Below are 21,904 nucleotides of genomic sequence, written 5' to 3' on the forward strand. Positions count from 1 at the left end.
TAAAAACGTTTGTTGTTTGCACACCTCACATGCAACATGCAACAACTATTTGTCAGTACGTTATGAGATGTATATAAATGCTACATATTCATCCTGTTAAGGCATACGCAACCAAACATTGGTCCAAGCAACAACAACTTTTGTAGTTTTTAAATTTCTAACTACTTGACCACATAGAATAAAAAAGAACTGATTCTTCTAGTCTCAATGGGAAGACCACAAAAAAACTGCGGAGCTGAAGACTCCGTTGCAAATCCAATTTCTGATCTCGAATTCAGTAGTACAAAAAATCATAGGCATCCTAAGTCCTTGAAAAGCAGTTCGTACCGAGAAAAAGAGATCAAAGTAGTGAGATCCGTGGCAAAGGAATTGTCCGGAAAATCGTTCCAGGCAGAACTCAGCAAATTTCAACCCCAGAATGGATTACTCGAGAGACGCGTAATTTGCCAGGCGGACCAAGTGAAGGTCAAATTCTCAAGCCCCTTGAACGGAATCTCGTCCCCATTCTACGTGAAAAAGTGGAAATGTGAGGGTATGACTTCTGAGGAGGATGACACCCTATCAAATTCCACATCCGTGGTAGCTGTCAAACTCAACTGGAGAAAGGGAGTGAAAGTGCAGCAAAACAGCAAATATAGCCGACAGACAACGTTTGTGGAACCGGGCATGACCACGACAGATTTTGACTTTGAATCAAAACTCAAATTTCAGAAACACCTTCAATCACAAATTCCAGAGCTGTTTCCAAACGGTGATGTCAAAATTCTTGATGGGAACGAGTGTCATGGAAGAACTACTATCAAATCCAAACACGTTCAACCAGAAGGTTACAATCCGTCATCATCATCAGATGACCACTCCTATGTTCAGATCTATGATGACAACGATGAACATAAAATCCTGTTGGTTCCCTTTCACTCCAAGAGCGGTTTCGACACGGATATCTCAAAGTCGTACTCATTCCCATACCATGCAAAATTTATAATCAACAACAAGAATTTTGAACACCAATTTCAACTAAGATTCCTCCCGTCTCAATCTCCACAACATTTTGGACTGATTTTTACCTTCGCCAACCCAGATGGAAGCGGCTTCATCACAGTAAAGTCTTTGTTATCAGTGTACTCCCTTTTCCCATCCACTCCTAAACACGCATACCTTGTCACCTACGCAAATAATGAGGACGACAACCACAACGCAAAGTATGACGGTCGGAGAGGATTCCGGGGACAATTTGTTAAGAACGTAAAGGACACGGTTTCTGCAAACTTGATGGATGAAAAATTGGTTAACGGAAGCTCGTTTGGTTCATGGGATGGAAACAATGAATTTTCAATTGGCTCCACCCTTGCTCATCCTCACCAGCGTTCTCTCGGAATCAAGCTCAATAATTATTCTGAACGACCATCATCAAAGCACAAAGAGAAAGTCAATCTGATTCAATCTATCAGAGCAGACGCAAGAACGGCCACAAATTCTGTACTGTAATTAATTAGGATAATTATACACGAATTATGTTGTACTGACCAAATATGTAATAAATGACAAAAAGATTTTTTTTTGCTTCAAGATGAAATGAAACAGTTTATATGTAGCTATGAATTTATTGCATTTTGTGTTTGTGAAGTAAATCTATTTCCGTCATAAGACCGGGGAATTATTAGTCATCACATTTCCATTCACTCTTTTCTGGTGGGAGCGGAGCCGGTCGGAGAGCAAACTCGTACATGCACATGTATTTAACGGCAGCTACTACCACCGAGACAGATCGCTCGGGTTGTTTGGATTTGCAAATGTGTATCAGTGTCACACATACCGGAATTGAGTAGCGTTGGCGTATGAGGTCACTCAGTTTACGGTTCAGATTTGAATGGCTGATGTCCAAATTTTCTTTTACAACACACAAATACAGATGTATGTAACACGCCTCGTCCAAATATGCACTGGTCTCTTGGCTCTCGATCTTCCCTTTGGAGTTGTACAAACCTTATCATCATCACCACCATCAATTCATCAATAGTTGTAAAAAGAAATGTACTAATTAGTGAGATTGAATATGAATAAATTAAGACTGCGTTGGTTTTAGTCAAAATAGGTTTCTTGCTTGTTATTTAATTCACATTATCTTGAAATACACAACATGCAGACTAATTTAATATTCTAAATAATAGAATATTTTATATGCCTTAATTAGGTACATTAAAAGCATTTAACATCTGAGAAAAAACTCTAATCAAAAGTGGGAATAAAATAAAATATGCAATTTGATCTCCGATAGAAGCACAACAGCAGAACGTTCTATTTTGGAACGAGACTCCATTTTTGGGTTTCTGTAGTGGAGCAAGAATTTGCATGCAACAGGCAACTGCAGACCAAATGAAGTTCGGTAATAGGAGCGTCTCCGAATTTGAACCCAACAGCAGCAGCATCAGTTCTAAAAGTTATCTCTTATAAGTTGAGCCCAAATTGTATTAAATAAAAGTAAAAATATGGGCATCAGGATTACGAACTCCTTTTTGGGAGATGAAAAAGTTCCATCAAATTTAAGTCAATTAACAATCTCAAATAGTTGTAGGTGCTCTCAAAGTCCTAAAAAATCAACCTTTTTGAAGTAAGTTGCTAGTTGTGAAAATATATACATGCTCGGAATTCTCTACCTTAAAATGTGTTCATATGTACTCGTACACGTGAATTAACCTTCATTGAACAGCGCTTTCTTTCCGGGATCTTGCCTTATTTGGTCACATCTCAAGCCAATGCACTTTCACGGCAATTCTCATCATCTACCAATAATAAGTAGTATATATGCATACGCAGTCTGTTCATGGTTTACCACCCTCGCTTTTTGTGAGCAAAATGGTCTAGGCCAAAGATAGTTTCACAAAGAGTGCGCGTTGTTCCGGGGGAGATGTTCGTATAAGTGCTGCCACTGCACTTTCACTATATATGTGCATATCTACATATGTACGCATGCACGCACTGAGCACGACCCCACCACCGCACCCCGCCGCCACCGAATTATTATTAGTGAGGAGGACGGATGCGGAAGTACACCAGAAGAAGTACATCATTGGAAAAATGCATAAATGAAATGAATTTGTCTTAAAAACAAATGTTTAATCTTGTTCAAAAGAAAATATTCTAAAATCTTCGTTAGAGTTTCACATAATTCCATTCCACGTAACTTTTGTTTTTGTAAAATATTAAAATACATTTTACATCATAAAAATTAGACGCAAGTTTTGAGTATGCAATTTTTGTTAAGTTGCAATCGGCAATCGTGTCATGTCATGTCTGCGTATGTAGTCATTGCATATAGTTTGCAGCTAACTGAGTAAATAATTTAAATACCAAAGCAGTGCAGAGTCTTTTCGTTTCAAGCAAAATGCACACAAGTAAAGTTGCATCTGAGAAATGATGATTTCCATGTAAAGCAATAGTGGAATGGTTAACGTACTGTGTTACCGCAATTCGAATGAATATGTGCAAGGAGCCGGCAGCCAGGCGAAGAAGCTCTGCATTAACTATGGGCATTAGGAAGGAGTGTTCCAATGGGCGATAAGATGCAGCCCGAGTACGGTGTACGAAAGTGTGTGTGTGTATTTCACTTGTATGCAGTAAGCTGTGGCGCTATATGTTTTTTGGATGGCCACCATATAAGGCCAAGGGAGGTACAGTGGAGGGCGGCTGTGGGTTTATTTTTGGTCTACCCGGGTGAGAAAATACGCTGGGGGAACGCCGTGATTTAAAAAGAAAGGACGGGTGGAATAGCGACCTGATTTCGGATCTGACTCGCTCGTGAGAACCATCTTCCCTTGGCTTTTGAGGTAGTGTGTGCATATTTCAAAATTTCACAAGTTTGGAAACACAGTTTTGGCTTTTGGAATTATTTTGGAATTCAAATTTGAGATTTGCAATAAAAGCTCATCCATTTCATCAATTCTTAAAATTGAATTCTCAGTGAAAATTGTTTTTTCAAGTCTGAAAAAAATCAGTGAATTCCTGAAACAACAGAGGGAGAGAGAAAAAAGGTTTCAAAATTCATTCTGTTAATTGTTTCTTCTTTCTTATTGTTGTTCCAGTTTGTGAGGTGTTAACCCATCAAAATCAATCACAATGTGTGACGATGATGTTGCCGCGTTGGTTGTTGACAACGGATCCGGAATGTGCAAAGCCGGATTCGCTGGGGATGATGCTCCCCGAGCTGTGTTCCCATCCATTGTCGGTCGCCCAAGACATCAGGTAAACAGCCACACCCACCACACTCGAGGATGACTACGAGTCCTTGTACACAACCCTCCCCACTTTTCCCGAATGGAGGGTTTAAATAACTTGTGACACAAGAACATGTACACATACATAAGTCACTTATCTAGATTATAGGGCCATCACAACCTGCAACAGTTGCAATGATTCTTAAGATATTTGAAAAATAGTAGCCCGAATAGTTGCAGTATGAAAATATGATGACGAAGAAGAGGTGAAAAGTGTTTGTAGAAATTTGAGAAAAGTTGTAAAGGAAGTGGAATGAAAAGATCGAGTCCATATTTGGGGATGATGCCGAATCTATTTTTGGCACAGACCCCCACATCCGACTACTACACACTCGTGGACCCTAACACACATCATCATGGGCAGGACATTCCTTCCCAAACTCCGAGTTCTTACTTGACTTGACTTATTATGCGGATGTGTGGATGAGACATGGAGTTAAAAATAGATACTCAACTTTCAGTCTCGACTTCTTAGCTTAGCCATCTAAACAAACAGTAAAATCGAGCAAACTATCAAAATGAGACAAAATAGGAAAACAACACTTTCTCCCTTCTCCTACAAAATTCCTTTTGCACCTTTACTAATGATGGCCTTTCTTTGCTGTTCTTCTCAAATAGGGTGTCATGGTCGGTATGGGTCAAAAGGACAGCTATGTCGGTGATGAGGCTCAGTCCAAGCGAGGTATTCTCACCTTGAAATACCCGATTGAGCACGGAATTATCACCAACTGGTAAGCTCATCAATTCAAGATTTTCATGAAAAATTTTCAAAATGTTATATCTTATGAGAAATTAATTATTTTAAGGGATGACATGGAGAAGATCTGGCATCACACCTTCTACAATGAACTCCGAGTTGCACCAGAGGAACACCCAATTGTAATTATATTCTTACATTATTCTTACATATCTACAAATGCGAAACTAGATTAAAATACGATTTTCTCATGTATCTTATATATAGCTCCTCACTGAAGCTCCTCTCAACCCAAAAGCCAACAGGGAAAAGATGACTCAAATCATGTTTGAAACTTTCAACAGGTAATTGAATTCCCAATTTTTCCCAATTTCCCAATTTTTGTAAACTACGATTTAACAAACCCTTTTAAATCCGGAACAGCCCTGCCATGTATGTCGCCATCCAAGCTGTCTTGTCCCTCTACGCTTCCGGTCGTACCACCGGTATCGTGTTGGACTCTGGAGATGGTGTTTCTCACACCGTCCCAATTTATGAAGGTTACGCCCTTCCCCATGCCATCCTCCGTTTGGACTTGGCTGGTCGAGACCTCACTGACTACCTCATGAAAGTATGACTACAATTACAATTGATATACATTTAATTGTTAAATGGCATAATTTTAATTGTTATTATTATTTTTCTTCATGAAGATCCTCACCGAGCGTGGTTACTCTTTCACCACCACTGGTACGTACCAGCAGTATAACTTTCTCCTCCGGTAGCAACGGCTAAAATTTTAACATTTATTTTTCGACATCTGCAGCTGAGCGAGAAATCGTGCGAGACATCAAGGAAAAGTTGTGCTATGTTGCTCTTGACTTTGAACAAGAAATGGCCACTGCCGCCGCCTCCACCTCTCTGGAAAAGTCATACGAATTGCCTGATGGACAAGTTATCACCATCGGAAACGAACGTTTCCGTTGCCCAGAGGCCCTCTTCCAACCTTCCTTCTTGGGAATGGAATCTTGCGGAATCCACGAGACCGTCTACAACAGCATCATGAAGTGCGACGTTGATATCCGAAAGGTACATACAAACTAATCTCATATTGTGCTACACAATTTGTGTAACAGATATTTCAAGAAGCTGGCGCAGTTCATTTTTTTAATCCCATATTTTTTGAACTTTTCAGGACCTCTACGCCAACACGGTCTTGTCCGGTGGTACCACCATGTACCCTGGTAAGTGATTTAATAGGAATTAGCAGTCATTCATAACATCAGATTTTTATGCGCAGCATTATTTATGGTTATTTGTGGACTGATTCATCATTTGGATAATTTCTACAGGTATTGCTGACAGAATGCAAAAGGAAATCACTGCCTTGGCTCCATCCACGATTAAGATCAAGATCATTGCTCCCCCAGAGCGAAAGTATGATTTTTATTTATTTATTTTATGAATTGCAACATGTCGACTTAAATTATCTCAAGTTTAGTTAAATTGTGATGAGAAAAGATAGATTACAACTTTTATTTGAAGTAGACGTGTATAACATTAGCAAAATTTAACTTCCTTCGTATTTTTCCAACATTGGTTCAAATCCCCAGAATAACTTCACAAATTCACAAATTTCGCCCCATGAAGTAGAATCGGCTAAACTAATAGATACACATTTATTAACAGAGTAACCTATATCAGACTTAGGACGAATAGGATTACGCAATCCCAACAAGTATGCAACATATCCAGCTATTATCATCTTAGCTTCGATGGTTCTGGTCTTGATGGTCTTCTTATCGTCATCCTCACATTTGGCGACAAGATAGGGGATGATAGTAGGAGCCTTCAGTGGGGGTGGATAGATGCATAACTCCTCTACTTCACCTAACTCTCTATTTCTCTGTTTCAGTCCCTCGATCTCCAATTGCCTATCTTTCTGTCTCTTATCTGTAATGCGTTTGTACTCCCTAGCACCATCAGTCCCCCCTGCTGAGTCCAAGCGCTTTTTGAAATCGGGGGTGTTGCTCCAGCCGAAATACCACATATCTCGACTCATGATGGTATACAAAAAGGTCTTCCCTTTCTCCTCTTGCTGTTGTGTTGCCCCTACTGTTCCAAGAAGATATTCTCCCTGAAATGGGTACTTGACCTTCTTCCTCTCCGTCGGTGTTAAGTGGCGACGAATCTTGAGCTCCATACCCAACTCCTTTAGTCGCGCATCGATCTCACTCTCCATGCCGTAACACAAGGGGATCAAATTATCCAAATTGATGATGGGTTGAGATCCGGAGGCCAGTTTCATAAACATACCGATGGTCTAAAAATGCATAATAATAATAATAAAATCATTATTTAGACATTATGTCCGAGACAATTTCACTAACCGATTCAAATGACAGCATCCTTAGAGCCTCGCCTTCGTTGGAAAAGTGGTGTAATAATATACATTTGGGGATTGGTCGAATTGATAGACCCTCCGTGGCACAATACCTTTTCCACCCTTCGTAGGTGGTAATTAAGTTTTGAAGATACAGTTCAGTCTGTTCGTCTTTCTCCTGCTTGGATGCATTTTGCGCTACAGATATTGCTGGCTTCGTGTGAAGAAGAACCAACACGTCCCTCCTATTGTAGTCAGTCACTTTCACCATGGTATAAATGCGACTGAATCGATGTTGAATGCATTTGGGGAGGACATCACTTGCGAGAGTTTGGTTGTATTGATAACAATCTGATTTATGAGAATGACTTACTTAAATGAGTATTTCACCATGATTAATGTGAGATACTTTGTTCTAGATACTCCGTCTGGATCGGAGGTATGCAAAACTTGACGTTTATAACAACCATTATTTATTAACCAGCTCATTCCATCATTCTGATCAATTTTATTATTCCTTCCTTCACAGGATCCATCTTGGCTTCCTTGTCCACCTTCCAACAGATGTGGATCTCCAAGCAAGAGTACGACGAGTCAGGCCCAGGCATCGTTCACCGAAAATGCTTCTAAACTATCATCACATTTTAAATACTGTTCAACTACATCTCTTATTATTATACTACTATCTATCTACTTACTATTGCAACACAACACCACCGCAACACCTGTCTACGTCAACAGCAACATCCGAAATAAAATTTCCATCATCTACTAAACATTGTTCACGCTCATCATCAGGCGTCATAAAAAAGAACAATTCACCATCCGAATCTTTGAATAGTAAATATCATCAGACGAAAAAAGAGCAAGAAGAGCAATCAGCATTATCATCAATAACAACCGTTACCAGCAATTTTTATGTAAAAAAGAAATACCAACACTACCACAAACATGATTTCCATCATGAGTAACCACTCTTTGTTAATTATTATTGTAATAATTTTATTGTAATCTTATTTGTTCAGCTATAATTTCATATTCTACCCGAATGTGGTAATTGTGTTGAATACTCGACAATCTCAAACACAATCTCATTCATGTTTATTGTACTTGTGGTTTTACGGCTACCGGAATAATACAACACTACCATCATCATCATCTATCAAAAAAATACTCAATTTCGTCCAGTTTCATTTTCATTCAATCGACTTTGGTTACACATGCATAAAACATGCCACAAAAGATTTAGATTCCTCATAAAAGCTTTCACTCAAGTGCATACCTCTAATCATAAATTGAGACTAACTGGATTTCGCTACATATATCCTGGCATACCTGCATAAGAAGTTACTTATGCACATTCATCCGCATACTTGAATATCATCCCATAATTACTTTTAAAAAATTCTCTATCAAATCTTAAGAGAGGATAAGTGGATAAAAGGTGATAACATATTCGTCATCCAAATAATATCCATAAACTGATTCAAACTGCCTTTGAAGGTCAGCAGAAGGGAACTGCTTCACATCAATGGAGGCGTAATGATATTTAAACAAATAAGATTATGAATCCTTACTAGAGTTCACAGACTTCAAAATCATTGTGGACAAATGAGAACAAGTATATGTACATACCACTGAAACATAATTGACAATATTAAACTGTATTAAAGTAGACTTAAAAAATAAGGCGCACTTTATTGTAATTTTCACATATATGCTATAAATGCTTATTCATTTTTCAGGAGTCGTACTTATTTAGTACATACATAACAGAATGATGCTGTATTAACGTCATTAAAATATATAGCGTATTGATGAATTACAAAATTCTCATTCAGCTCGGAGCCTTCGTAACATAATCGCTTGCGACGATGCAATTTAGTTTAAACTGGCGACATTTGCAAGTGACACAAAAATTAGCACATGAAATTGAGATTGCAAGCCCATTTCATGTTGCATAGTCTCCTCAATTTATCAACACGAACTTTTTTAAATTTGACATGTACTCGTCAATATTATTCGCAATTTAATTAATACTTGTTTATTACTTGCGAGCAATGATAATCTGAAGTTTATGCTCTTGCCTGACTGAAATTGCGCTTTGATAGGCACACTTGACACACACGAATTAAATATATAGATGTTACGTGCATGAAATATGTAGGCAGTGGTCAACCAGGAAAATTTCAAGTAATGATGTTATTCCAGATTAGCATCTCAATTCACTACTTAATTGATGTCATGGAGGTCATTATTACGCATCAATGAGTAATGAGTTGTCATCATCGTCACCCAGCTAAAAATCAGGAGACGTCGAGACCACGACTCAACAACAGTTCTATTTCCAACATTGTCGCCTCTTCTCAGAACTGGATGGAATTGTAAGAACTAATAAAACGTGTGGTCATCTCACAGCATGCCATTCATAAATGTCTCATTTATTATGTAGTACTCACAAGGGACACTCACGACCTGTCGTTTGAGTCCAGGGTACCCACTATGTTTTTTAGAATCTACTAGGACCCCAGATGAAGGATTCATTCTTATTTCCGTGTAAAACTCATATTTGGCGCCATGGCGTGGCGCCAAATTCGCCAAATTTGATGGTTTTTCATTTTAAAACCGCCATAACTTTTGAAATCCTGGACGGATTTTCAAAATTTTTGGCAAAAATCATGACAAGGAGTTCAACTTTGGTATTCTATGAAATTTTTTCCAAAATTATCACTTTTAACTTTTCACAAAATTTCGAAATTTCGGGTTCGTCGAAAAAATGCTAAAATTGTCTCAAAAATTAGAAATTTTGTATTTTTATTTTTTTCTCAAAAATTTCGACTTTTCTGATCATTTTAAGCTTAAAACTTGAAAATCCGACATAAACTGCAAAAGTTATGGGGGTTTGAAATTGGTCGAAAATGCAAATTTTTAAGTTTGGCGCCACGCCATTGGGCCAAATATGAGTTTTACACGGAAATAAGAATGAATCCTTCATCAGGGGTCCCAGTAGATTCTAAAAAACATAGTGGGTACCCTGGACTCAAACGACAGGTCGTGAGTGTCCCTTGTCAGATGTTTATGGAATCATGCATATTCCAGATAACTTTATCAGCAACAGGTTTATTTGCCATATTAAGTACATATATATAATTTATCCGATGCTATAAACGGAGCATGTCAAGGTTTTCCTTATTTGTTCAAATTTAAATCTGTAGATCTGTATCTGTAAATGCGCGATGCATTTATTTATAAAGTAGTCAAGAACTCAGGATGGGACAGGGCTAAATTACTTCTACTAATGACTGGTTAAAATATAAAATTATTTTATATTTGTGTGTATTTTAAGCAGACCGTCATTTAGTATATAATTTTAAATTATGTATGACAAAGAATTTTAAGCATTGCAAAACACTTAATATATTCTGCTAATCAATTAGTTGTGCTCCAAAACCTCATTACGTACAATGAAAAAAGCTAAAAATGCGACCAGTGCATGCTCCAATAATTTTTTTCAGGCCACCAAGTAAACATATCAATTTCATTATCACTTCAAGTTATTGATTTAATCAAATGTATGGTGTCCTTCATTCATCACTGTTCTGCAACCATTTACTATTTCCAATAGTTATTGCCGAGAAATTTAAGCTTACAGCTACTCGTTCTACATTTTTATATCTACACGAAATTTCTATATTTCATCTATTTCTAATGGTGCTATTCGAAATTATAAGTTGTAATTACAGGTTTTATGTTTTTCTTTGAACAAGGTGATAATTAGTGAAAATTGAGTTAAAATCACCAGCTTACTAAAAACTAATGATGGGGTAATCCCTGTACATATGTAATTGTTGTCTCTGGATGATGGTCATGCATGGTGAAGGATTATTATTGTCCTTGATCATAACAATCGGTACACAACAATCAATATTGAGTTACCTTGCTTGTCACGTCATTTAAACTGGAAAATACCTGATTTTTACTTTGGGTCAGGCGATGGCACCAAAAACCAGTTGACTCCAGAAATCTCGTTAAACAAACTGCATCTTCAGATACATATACCGTTCGGGCTCTTTACTCACAATTTAGTAGTTGTTCCTACTCCCTGCTTCGTCTTAATAGCATAAAACTAAGATCTAAATACTAGATATGCATACTAACAATTATAACTATTGTAACTATTCCCATCCATGGTCCAACCAAAGGCTAATTCAGACCTATTTAGTATAACGGAAAAGTCTAAAAAAGTCTTGTAATAAAGCCTATATGTTTCATTTCTAGAGATTTAAATAACTAGGATGAATCAATATTTTCTCAGTTCATTCCAAAAGTTGCAAACATGTAGTGGATGATCAACAAGTGGCCGAACAATAATTTTTGAAATATTTACTTGATCAGGAGATGCAATTTAAAAATGCAATTATAATTAATCCTTGGTGTATATTTAACCAGGTAAGAAAAGGTTGGTAAACTTACAAACTTATGAAATTGATGTACAGCTAAATATTTACCTATCCTATCCTGTTATGCACCTTCTATCTTGTTCCAAAAATGTAGACAGGAGTTATTACCATATTAAATTCAAACAAAATTTCTTTAGTCTTATTGTTAGTAGCGCTAAATATGGGCAGCGATGCAACAGGCCTATAATATATGTATGCCTTGTATATATTTTCCATATACATATGCATTTAAGTAAAACAGTGTACAACATGGATGGATGTACACCTATACATCCATCCATCCTTAAATTATGTATAGAGAAAGTTTGTAGATATGGATGGATTCTTATTTGAAGGTCAAGGTTAAGCCAAGTCTTAACCATGATGCCTCCGTTGACGTCATCATGGACCCTTAAAATCTCTTCTCAATGTAAGGATGAAACCAAGAAATGTCCATAGAATAAAGCGACCTTGCAAATAATTCAACAGAAGAAGTAGAAGTAAAGTTTAGAATATGTAACAAATCTCCGTTACATCGACTATCAAACTATCGACCTATTTATTTACAAGTATTTGGCAAATAGCACAAGAAGGAAGCAGATCTCAAAAATATTCACCCACTGCGACTCTATTTAGACTCACGCACCAGACTTAATTTCTATTTAGTTGAGTTAGCTCATGCAGTATTGACATGGCCAAATTCCAAATTCCGATCACCTCTCGGGCGAGTGATCACGAAAAACACAAAACAACAAGATTTGCATGCGCTTTCCGTGTGCTTACTTACCAACAAGAATGCTTTTCAGAAATGAAATTTGCACTCGGTTAGATTTGGCATATCTTAAGGTGCAAAACCGAAATGCTAGGAAAAAAGAAAGTCATATAGAAAAAAATACAAGAAAAAATGGACAAATGTTGTTGCAAAACAACTTTATCTCAAATGAGCGAGTCTTTCACGCATTTATTATGCAAAATGTCAAATTAACATGGGTGAACTATAGGCCACACAGCATATTTATGATATAAGTGCGAAATGTACAATGGTAATGAACCATTCACCAACTCGATAAGACTGAAAAAAATCGGATAAATGCTCAATGTAAGTCCGCTCACTCAAACTTCGCATAAAAGCACTATCTTAATATGCATTAATACACATGGAAATTTGCAATGGAAAGTTTTAACGTTTGCAAATATCATTTTAACCTTCAGTATGTCAACCTAGTTATACCGTAGGCGTCTCATTATGGTACAAAATGTCTTTCACTTTCACTTTACGTAATTGTTTTTAGGAATGTGGAATAGTAAAATATTGAAAATCCTTTTCATGTTCATGCTTATTCGTTGTCCAGCAAAAGTGGACTTATAGAAACTGTAGTGACCCAACTCAATATTTGACAGGAAGGTTATGTCATTGCAGTCCTGCTCGCCGTCGAACACAGCACTCGGCTATGTCAACCCAGTGCCTGTTGTACCTATCTACACGTGCAGTCTTGACGTATCTGAGGTTAAAGGTTCTTTTTTATTTGTTTACAGGATGAAGTTGCCTCATCGCAGTTTAGGAACATGCAGTGAATGGTCTACCAGTAGGTCTGCAGTTACATTATGTAGAAAACCCCAACCATTCGTGCATATCATGCGAAGAAGAGTCGGAGAGAACGAGAGGTGCTCTGCTATATATAAAGCCAAAATCTCTGCTTTTCCACCAGTTAGACACCAACTATACAGTTTTCATGAACAATTGCATAATAGACCAAAGTTGGTGCTCCAATTAGCACTGCTTGGTTGATATTGTTCACTATTGTTTTTACATAGTTGATACATAAAAACACACAAATACAATAAAAATAATTTGCCCTGTCTCAGTTTTGCGTGCCCATTCTCAAATTCATTAAATAAAGCACTATGACCGTCAAAACAAAATTGAACTTTCCAATGATTGTTGTCTCCAATCGTTTGCCATTCATATTGGCCAGAAAGGACGATGGAAGTCTGGAGAGAAAGCAATGGTAAGACCAACATTTTGTGTTTCAACGCAAGCTCTTTTGCGAAGGAAGCAATCGTTATAGTCCACATTATTAGCACACATGAATATTTGCTAAGCATAAATACTGTGCTTAATGTTTTGCATGCATGTACAAAAGTGTACTGGACATACTTAATTTCAGCAATTCCTGCTAACAACTTGTATCGTAAGGTTATTGCCTACTTCACTTTCATAATTAAGTATGTAGAGCATGCATTGGACTTCAGACCTAAATAATGCGGAAAATGTGCACTTTAGCTGAGGTTGAATTGACACGTTTGCATTGATAAACTTTGATAATAGGATCGATTATTTGAACTGTGGCAAATGCAAATTTTATCAAATCCCAATTACTCAATTGATTATGCACACACGACGGACGTAATTTTGTTACAAGTGTGATATTGACATTACTCTTTTGAATGTGCAGTGCTGGAGGTCTGGTTACAGCCGTATCGCCAATTTGTGTTGAATGCAAAGGGACGTGGGTTGGATGGCCAGGAATTCAGCTCAAGGAAGATGAGATTATTCCAGAGTCCAGCCCTGATGATAAATCGCCAACTTCTGGTCTCTTGTCTGAACAAGTGGAAAGCGTGGCGATTGATCCCAATCTTTTTGACCTGTATTACAATGGCTGCTGTAACGGCACATTTTGGCCGTTGTTTCATTCTATGCCAGATCGTGCCGCTTTCTCCAGTGAGACATATGACGCCTACAAAAAAGTTAACCAGGTATTTGCAGAAAGTACAATAAAGGCTTTGAGACGGACGGTCGCCAGGTTGGACGACGAAAGGAAAACTGATGTCGTTCCTGTGGTTTGGATTCATGACTACCAATTAATGCTTACAGCAAATATCATTCGAAAGGTGAGTGAACACCATTATGAACACATATGACGAACTAAACATATTGGAAATTCAGAGTAAAATAAATTCCCGAAACATTCTGGCTATGGCTGCAAAATTAATTACATGATTACCTAACATCAGACATGAATGTGTAAGCCAGATAAGCAGTTCAGGGGCGACTGTGAGAGGTCTAAGATAAATCCATCGAATGATGTACTTTCAATGCAATTGTGTAATTATACCTAAAGTTATAGATAGCCAAAGTTAGACATGTATAGCTTAGGAGGAAGTTTACCACAGGTTAAAGTAATAAGTAAGACCAAACAAATTATGGATCGGTCAGCAATATTTCATGAAATTATTTCCTCTACTTTTAATAAGGTTAAATTATAATTTATTAGAATGAGGGCATTTACACAGACAAAGTGCAATACGAATTAGCAGAACATTACAAGTGTGACTCTCAGAAGTAAACACTCTCGTCATCATTTTATTTTCATGCAATATTTCAGGTTGCAGAAGAAGAAGGCTTGAGATTGAAAATGAGCTTCTTTATGCATGTAAGTTATTGAGATTTATGTATATGCGTATTTTTCAATGAATGAAGGCTTTCATATTTTGTGTGAAACTGTCACGCGTACACGCTCGTTATCATTTATATTCATTTCATGCACGTCACTTACATATTTGCCTGGTTGCCTAATTTGGCGTAGATTCCGTTTCCAGCCTGGGACTTAATGCGTCTATTTCCTTGGGACGATGAGATCCTTGAAGGAATTCTAGGTGAGAGTCGCCTTCTTGAATATGTCCAAATATCATAAAAATTCCTGGTCCGACGTGCACATGTTGACCTCGTGTTTGAGAGAATAACAAACACATGCATTTTTTGAAACTCCGCATTTATAAACAATTTGAAGGTCCAGACAGATCAAGATCATTCGTTGTATCATTGTGTCTGTTACGTAACATGTGTACATAATTCCACAGGTTGTGATCTAGTTGGATTTCACATTGACGACTATTGTTTAAACTTCTTGGATTGCTGCCAGAGGAGACTAGGCTGTCGTGTCGATAGGGCAAGATTTCTTTGCGAACTAGACGGAAGAACCATTCATATCAAATCCTTACCCATAGGAATTCCATATGCGCAATTTGCAGAAATGAGTCGTGTGGCCCCCAAAGTGTTAAAGGAGAAAGATCAACAAATTATTTTGGGGTAATGTGAAACAAATATTTTAAATCTCTTTGTTTCTTATTATGCCGTGAATAGTACGATGATTGCGATTTTTACTCCCAATTAATTGGGGCAACTCAAAATGATTTGTTTTCTCTTAATAAATAGAGTTGATCGCCTTGATTACACCAAAGGACTTGTGAATCGAGTTAAAGCATTTGAACGTTTGTTGGAGAAACATCCCGAGTATATGGAAAAATGCATTTTCTTTCAAGTATGCTAAAAAATTTATCGGCATCTGTAGTACTCTGATGTATATATTTACATAAACTCTTATACATAAATCAGACATTGAGCTACGGTTTATTATTTTAAAATGAAATAGGTAGCTGTTCCTTCACGGACAGACGTGAAAGAGTATCAAGCTTTGAAGGAGGAGATGGACCAGTTAATTGGAAGGATTAATGGAAGATTTTCTAAAATAAATTGGAGCCCAATACGATATATTTATGGCAAGTTTGTTAAGTTATTTTATACGACACGATACAAATTGGCCCTCAATGAAATAATGCTAATTATGGTCGCAGGTTGCATTTCTCAAGAACAACTTGCAGCCTTTTACAGAGACGCGTCCGTGGCGCTTGTCACTCCACTTCGAGTAAGCATTTCTCTATTTATATAAATACTTTGCATAATGTATATTTTTGAAGTACGACTCTCGTAAACATTATTCCAATGTTCTATGTGTTTACAACCACAGGATGGAATGAATCTGGTTGCGAAAGAGTTTGTTGCCTGTCAGGATTTGTCCGACCCTGGTGTGTTGATGCTTTCACCTTTTGCGGGTGCTGGAGGTAAGCAAACCATTTTTGTGCGAAACTTGGGATGATTTTTAGAGGTTATGCTGCACATGTCTCGAACAGAAACGCAACAAGTGTTTTAAAATAGAGATATGCGAACAAAAATCAAGTGCATACAATCAGACAACATGAACTTACTCTATAGAACAACACTTTACAGAGTGGACATGCTTCGAGTATCAAGTGAATGAACAAAACAAACAGATTTATGCACTCACGTTGATGTTGATGAGTTTACAAGGTTGATGATGTCGAGATTAGAACTGAGAATTATGTAAAAAGTTCATTGATCAAGTGTCTGAATTTGCCATTACTTTTCCTTCAATAATATTTACGACCAGTTTATTAACTATAAGCATTTATGGTTGTTAACTATGCAATGAAAACAATGTTTTTAATGTTTCAGGTATGATGCAGGAAGCCATCATTGTAAGTTATTTGGAATTTTGTAGAAAAAACTTCTACCGCAAATTAATTAATTTACATCATGTTAATTTAATACAGGTAAATCCGTACGAGATAGATGAGGTCGCAGACCAACTGCACCGATGCCTTAGAATGCCATTTGATGAACGTTCCTTACGCATGAAGCAACTTCAGCGTCGAGAGCAGGGGCTGGATGTCAATCATTGGCTTAACATGTTTCTCATCTCGATGGGATTGTGCGATTTGAACAACAATCCCTCATCAGCCAACAAAATGGCACCGCTGTCCGTGGATGACTTTGACTACTACCTCTCCGACTATGTGGATTTTGACTTGGATCAAGATAAGAAAGTTAAGTTAAGCCTGATCCTCGATTATGATGGCACATTGGCACCCATTGCGCAGAAGCCTGAACTTGCCAGAATGCCAGACGAAACAAGGGAAGTGCTGAAACGTCTGGCCAGATACTCTCAGGATGTTAGCATTTGTGTGATATCGGGTCGAAGTCTAATCGACCTCTGCGACTCGATTGGAATTCGTGGAATTACATACGCGGCTTTGGATGGTTTAGAAATTTTGAGCCCTGATGGCACAAAATATTTACATCCAATCACAGCTGAACATGAAACACGAATCGCACATCTCTTAAAGTCTCTGCAGAATGAGGTTTGCAAGGAAGGAGCTTGGGTAGAGAACAAGGTAAATCAATAACGACAAGCATAATTATTTTTTGACATAAATGTCTTTGGGCAATCCTGTTTAATTGGAACATTTCTAATCCAATTTTTGAACCACTTCTTAAAACACCATTTAGGGTGCCCTTCTTACATTCCATTACAGGGAATGCAAAAAGCATGTTCGTGACGCCTTCATGAAAAGAGCTACAGAAATTTTTTTAGCCCATGGATTTCAACCCCATAAAGCACCAATGGTATGCAAGATAAATGATAAATCTGAGTAATCAAGTTCAACATTTAACTAGTTAAACCATATGTTCATTAAGGCGTTGGAAGCTAAACCCGAAGTCAAGTGGGACAGAGGCCGTGCTTCTATTCATATCCTCAGAACAACGTATGGAATAGATTGGACTGATCGAGTACGAGTAATTTACTGTGGCGATGATGCAAATGACGAGGCTGCTATTGAGACGCTGTCCGGTATTGCGTGCACCTTTAAGGTGCAAAGTAGTTCCACAAGTGCTTCTAGGACTGGGGCGAACTACCGACTTCGAAGTTCCGATGAAGTTCTCCTCATGTTGAAATGGATTGAAAAGAAACTTTCACTCAGACGATCCCCGTCTCCAACCTCCCCCGTCCGACCTAACAGAATATCCATGAGCTTTTCTTTCGATGAGAGTGACGATGAGATGAGAAGGATCAGAACCAACTCGAGAGGAAGAACGCAAAATATTTTTAGGAGAACGCGAAAACTTGAGCAAGGCGATGCAGACAATGAGAATTTCATTGTAGGAAAGTCCGGTGATAATAATATTAGTCCTACGAGTTCTCAACCACCCTCTCCCTCATCCTTAGCAGTGTCTGAAGATTTAAATAGATATATTTAAACACGACCTGTAATTGTAAGCCTAAGGAGCTAAATTATTACTATATTTAGGCATACGTATTTATGTATACTATTACCCGGTTGATATTTATCATATAGATTTTATTTTAGTTAGTACTGACTGTAAGTTTATTAGACTAGATTAATCAAATCACTCAAGTAAATTGAACGATTTTATATAGATTAACTGAATAATATAGAGCTATCAATCAGATAACGTGCCCATGGACTAAATATATGCTTATTATATTACGAGTTTTTCAAGCCTTTGTAATGCAATGAATGGTCGTAATAAATCTAGTTGTTTGGTTTTTGCGTAAGAAAATCCATGCAGGTACCACTTTACAAAATTGGACATTATTTTTTACAGCAACAAACAGAACAAAAAGAATATAAAAGGAGCTATGCTGCACAGGTTGAGTTGGACAATTTTACAGGTGCAGGTAATCTCTGAACTCCAAAATGTCTTCTGGTAATATTAGGCTCATGATTTTAATCATTTTCATCGCTGTTCGAATTTTGCCTGTCTCTTCCGAATCCTTCGATTCCGCCATTGTTGACATTTCTGCATTAGAATTTGCGAAAGATATTACGACTCTTGTAATTGAATCCACTTTAAAATCAAAGTGCGATGGAAATATTTTTGTGGTATCTTCATTTTGTGAGCAATACTTGGACCATGCATTGATTTCTATTCGGGAGTGGGCACCACCCATTTTAATTGTCAAATTTCAAGATTATGAAACCATCTCGGATAAAAATTCTTGGACTAAATATTTGTCCTGGCACCGGAAATCATGTTCTCTGATTTTTATCTGTGACTTGATAAGTCCTGTTCCAACTGTACCAACTTTTGACAATGCATCATCGTCGTTATTACAGGATTACAATATCATGGAACAATTTACAAGCTCGAAAAGTACATACTAAATTTTTCATGAAACTCATATACGTACATATTACGAATTATTTATTTAAGTATTATGTGTTTCAAACTGTCTTAGGAGTGGATGGAGGCTATCTAAAAATTCCTAGATTTGTCACCTCATTGGATCAAATCATTTATTTTTCTGAAGGTGAATCTTCAGAACCTGATCTTGATGGAACTATTCCCGACTCTGCTGCTCTTACTTGTTGCACCAACTATCGGACAGCCCAAATTGAAACAGACCTTATGAGAAAAACTGGAGTACTACTGTCAATCCGAGTTCAAGATTCTCATACCGATAAACCAGAATCTCGTATGCAAGTATTATCTAAATGTGAATTTTGCAAATCAAGCAACCAACAATACTACACACTTCTTGGCGACTGGCAAAGGAACAAAACACAATTTGGAAAATTTTTTAACGAATTTGACTTGTATAAAAAACAATCATTCAATAATTATAGCTTGCGAATTGGCTACTTTAATTACTTTCCTCACTTTATGTGTGTTAATGGCGACGATGGGGTAAGCTTGAAAAAGCCACAGCAGGTGATACTTCCGTTCCAAAACCACTGTCTTGGAATTGAATGGCAAATTGTGAATAATCTGGCGAAATCATTGAATTTCAATTTCAATTTGACAAACATTGGAAACGACATTGAAAATCCGACATATAAAACAAATTTCTCTCTTATGCTGAACTCGTTACAAATGGATGTCATTGATTTAGCCGTGGGAGGAATTACGCTAACATCAGAGAGAATGGCCAAAATTGATTTTTCTCAGATTTTCGAAACCGAACCCATCGGTAATATCGAAGTATTGTTATATTATGAAACAACGATTAATTAATTGTTTTTTTTCAGTATTTGTAGTTCAGAAACCTAAAAATATTTTTGTTTTGGGAATTTGGCTCGCATTTCAACCTCAAGTATGGCCAATTATCCTGCTCCTCATAGTCATCATGTCGTCCTTGTTCGAATTAATTACCAATGACGAATTTCCACCTTTTCACTGTTGCCTCAAAAAAGGAGCAAAGAAAAATAAATTGTCACTGAGCATTATGATTGATGAAGCCATCAAGGAATCAAAACGGAAAACACTGATTGTTCGAATGTTTGCAGGATGCTTCCTAACTCTGCAACCAATGTTTGGTCAACCTCTCAATTCTTCTCAGACGATGTACCAACCTCGTCGGTTTAAAATGCTACTCGTCCTTTGGTGGTTTTCATGCCTTATCATAACTACCCTTTACAGCACCTCTTTAATATCCAGTCTCATCAATCCTGTCATCACAACGGAGCCCAAATCAGTCCGAGAACTGATTAATTCTGGATATCATTTCAAGTTGGGGGGTCGCCACGCAGCAGTCAAAGAACTAATCAACACATCCTCCACCACGGTGGACAATTTATTCGAGAGTGGTAGTAAATTTAGACCACCTGCTCCCAATCCCGATACCGATAAAATGACCAAACTTTTGGAAATGATCCGAGAACGGCTATTACTTCCCACTCATCAACCAGTAAACCCGAACTTGGTCGCTTACATCGTTGAGGAGTCGGGCATAGGAAACGAAAATGATCTTCAACTTACCAACATGAAAGTAATGGAAGAACGACTATTAATTACAGGCTATGCTTTCTCTCTCAAGAAAAACGTCCACTACAAACGAAAATTGGATGTTGGATTAGGTCGGTTAAATGCAGGTGGACTGATTTCCCACTGGGCCTCAAAGTATGTCAATAACATGAACAAGGTCTTGGGGAGAAAGTTCAGGCTTAGAGAAAGGCTCGGCCAAATCACGCTGAACCTTAAAATTTTGCAGGTAACTACTACATTATTAGCACAATATTTATTATTTGTAAAACTATGAACATATAAATGTAAATTATGCAGGGAGCTTTCATCTTTCTCGTGCTTGGTCTCAGCCTTTCAGCCCTCGTGTTCGTTTTCGAACATTGGAACAAACACTATACTTTCAGAATGTATACGAAAAATCATCTCTTACGCATCGGAAGGATGATGATTGTTCATGTGGCACAATTTTATCATGACCATGTGGCTGATAATAATTCGAAAACGAACTCGAGAAAAAAGGGGAAAGATAAATTTAGAAAGGTCGTGGACACGGTTGTGGTCAAATTGAGACAAGAACATGAACATGAACACGTCTTCCTTAGATAGTTCAGTCAAAGTGGTTGATCGATAGAGTCTAAGCTGTATTGTGTAGAGAAATTTACCAATAATAATTAAAAGATGTATTATAAATAAATATGTCCATAATAGTTTACTAACTAGACCTAC

At 37.5% G+C, this 21,904-nt stretch overlaps 4 protein-coding genes and 1 long non-coding RNA gene across 5 annotated transcripts; 3 read left to right on the plus strand and 2 right to left on the minus strand.

Annotated features, from left to right (window-relative positions):
* Nucleotides 1–2,210: 2,210 nt before the first annotated feature.
* On the minus strand, nt 2,211–3,563 carry LOC118434943. Its single transcript, XR_004834393.1, has 3 exons — nt 2,658–3,563; nt 2,511–2,589; nt 2,211–2,434 (listed from the first exon to the last, which is right to left on the minus strand). It is a non-coding gene; the product is annotated as an uncharacterized LOC118434943 (long non-coding RNA).
* Nucleotides 3,564–3,690: 127 nt separating this feature from the next.
* Nucleotides 3,691–8,488, plus strand: LOC110846425 (actin, muscle). Its single transcript, XM_022093180.2, has 12 exons — nt 3,691–3,827; nt 4,083–4,242; nt 4,893–5,005; nt 5,081–5,153; nt 5,239–5,315; nt 5,395–5,581; nt 5,664–5,700; nt 5,777–6,039; nt 6,146–6,194; nt 6,303–6,387; nt 7,753–7,772; nt 7,863–8,488. The coding sequence occupies exons 2-12, from the start codon at nt 4,117–4,119 to the stop codon at nt 7,961–7,963; spliced, it is 1,131 nt and encodes a 376-aa protein (XP_021948872.1). The 5' UTR covers nt 3,691–3,827; nt 4,083–4,116; the 3' UTR covers nt 7,964–8,488.
* LOC110846426 lies at nt 6,452–7,709 on the minus strand. Its single transcript, XM_022093181.2, has 2 exons — nt 7,341–7,709; nt 6,452–7,273 (listed from the first exon to the last, which is right to left on the minus strand). Exons 1-2 carry the CDS (start codon nt 7,602–7,604, stop codon nt 6,521–6,523), a joined length of 1,017 nt encoding a protein of 338 aa, XP_021948873.1. The 5' UTR covers nt 7,605–7,709; the 3' UTR covers nt 6,452–6,520.
* A 4,943-nt stretch (nt 8,489–13,431) lies between the features above and the next one.
* Nucleotides 13,432–19,006, plus strand: LOC110845806 (alpha,alpha-trehalose-phosphate synthase [UDP-forming]). The gene is made up of 13 exons (XM_022092318.2): nt 13,432–13,781; nt 14,229–14,664; nt 15,159–15,206; nt 15,360–15,429; nt 15,634–15,862; nt 15,989–16,094; nt 16,206–16,332; nt 16,408–16,478; nt 16,581–16,674; nt 17,087–17,109; nt 17,185–17,805; nt 17,921–18,037; nt 18,110–19,006. The coding sequence occupies exons 1-13, from the start codon at nt 13,678–13,680 to the stop codon at nt 18,668–18,670; spliced, it is 2,607 nt and encodes an 868-aa protein (XP_021948010.1). The 5' UTR covers nt 13,432–13,677; the 3' UTR covers nt 18,671–19,006.
* A 125-nt stretch (nt 19,007–19,131) lies between these two features.
* LOC118434828 lies at nt 19,132–21,784 on the plus strand. Its single transcript, XM_035849172.1, has 5 exons — nt 19,132–19,588; nt 19,674–19,910; nt 20,328–20,405; nt 20,464–21,425; nt 21,497–21,784. Exons 1-5 carry the CDS (start codon nt 19,132–19,134, stop codon nt 21,782–21,784), a joined length of 2,022 nt encoding a protein of 673 aa, XP_035705065.1.
* The last annotated feature ends 120 nt before the right edge of the window (nt 21,785–21,904 follow it).

Source organism: Folsomia candida, unplaced genomic scaffold (assembly GCF_002217175.1).
Source record: "Folsomia candida strain VU population unplaced genomic scaffold, ASM221717v1 Fcan01_Sc003, whole genome shotgun sequence".
Classification (NCBI taxonomy): Eukaryota; Metazoa; Arthropoda; class Collembola; order Entomobryomorpha; family Isotomidae; genus Folsomia; species Folsomia candida.

Excerpts from the sequence above, each read along its gene's own strand:
- LOC110845806 (XM_022092318.2), top strand. The coding sequence starts at position 13,678 with ATGACCGTCAAAACAAAATTGAACTTTCCAATGATTGTTGTCTCCAAT. Across the intron at positions 15,430-15,633 it reads GATCCTTGAAGGAATTCTAG|GTTGTGATCTAGTTGGATTT; the intron begins GTGAGAGTCGCC and ends ATAATTCCACAG. Across the intron at positions 15,863-15,988 it reads GATCAACAAATTATTTTGGG|AGTTGATCGCCTTGATTACA; the intron begins GTAATGTGAAAC and ends CTTAATAAATAG.
- LOC118434828 (XM_035849172.1), top strand. The coding sequence starts at position 19,132 with ATGTCTTCTGGTAATATTAGGCTCATGATTTTAATCATTTTCATCGCT. Across the intron at positions 19,911-20,327 it reads TACCGATAAACCAGAATCTC|CCGTGGGAGGAATTACGCTA; the intron begins GTATGCAAGTAT and ends TCATTGATTTAG. Across the intron at positions 20,406-20,463 it reads TTTCGAAACCGAACCCATCG|TATTTGTAGTTCAGAAACCT; the intron begins GTAATATCGAAG and ends GTTTTTTTTCAG.
- LOC110846426 (XM_022093181.2), bottom strand. The coding sequence starts at position 7,604 with ATGGTGAAAGTGACTGACTACAATAGGAGGGACGTGTTGGTTCTTCTT. Across the intron at positions 7,274-7,340 it reads GGATGCTGTCATTTGAATCG|ACCATCGGTATGTTTATGAA; the intron begins GTTAGTGAAATT and ends ATGCATTTTTAG.
- LOC110846425 (XM_022093180.2), top strand. The coding sequence starts at position 4,117 with ATGTGTGACGATGATGTTGCCGCGTTGGTTGTTGACAACGGATCCGGA. Across the intron at positions 4,243-4,892 it reads TCGGTCGCCCAAGACATCAG|GGTGTCATGGTCGGTATGGG; the intron begins GTAAACAGCCAC and ends CTTCTCAAATAG. Across the intron at positions 5,154-5,238 it reads CACCAGAGGAACACCCAATT|CTCCTCACTGAAGCTCCTCT; the intron begins GTAATTATATTC and ends TCTTATATATAG.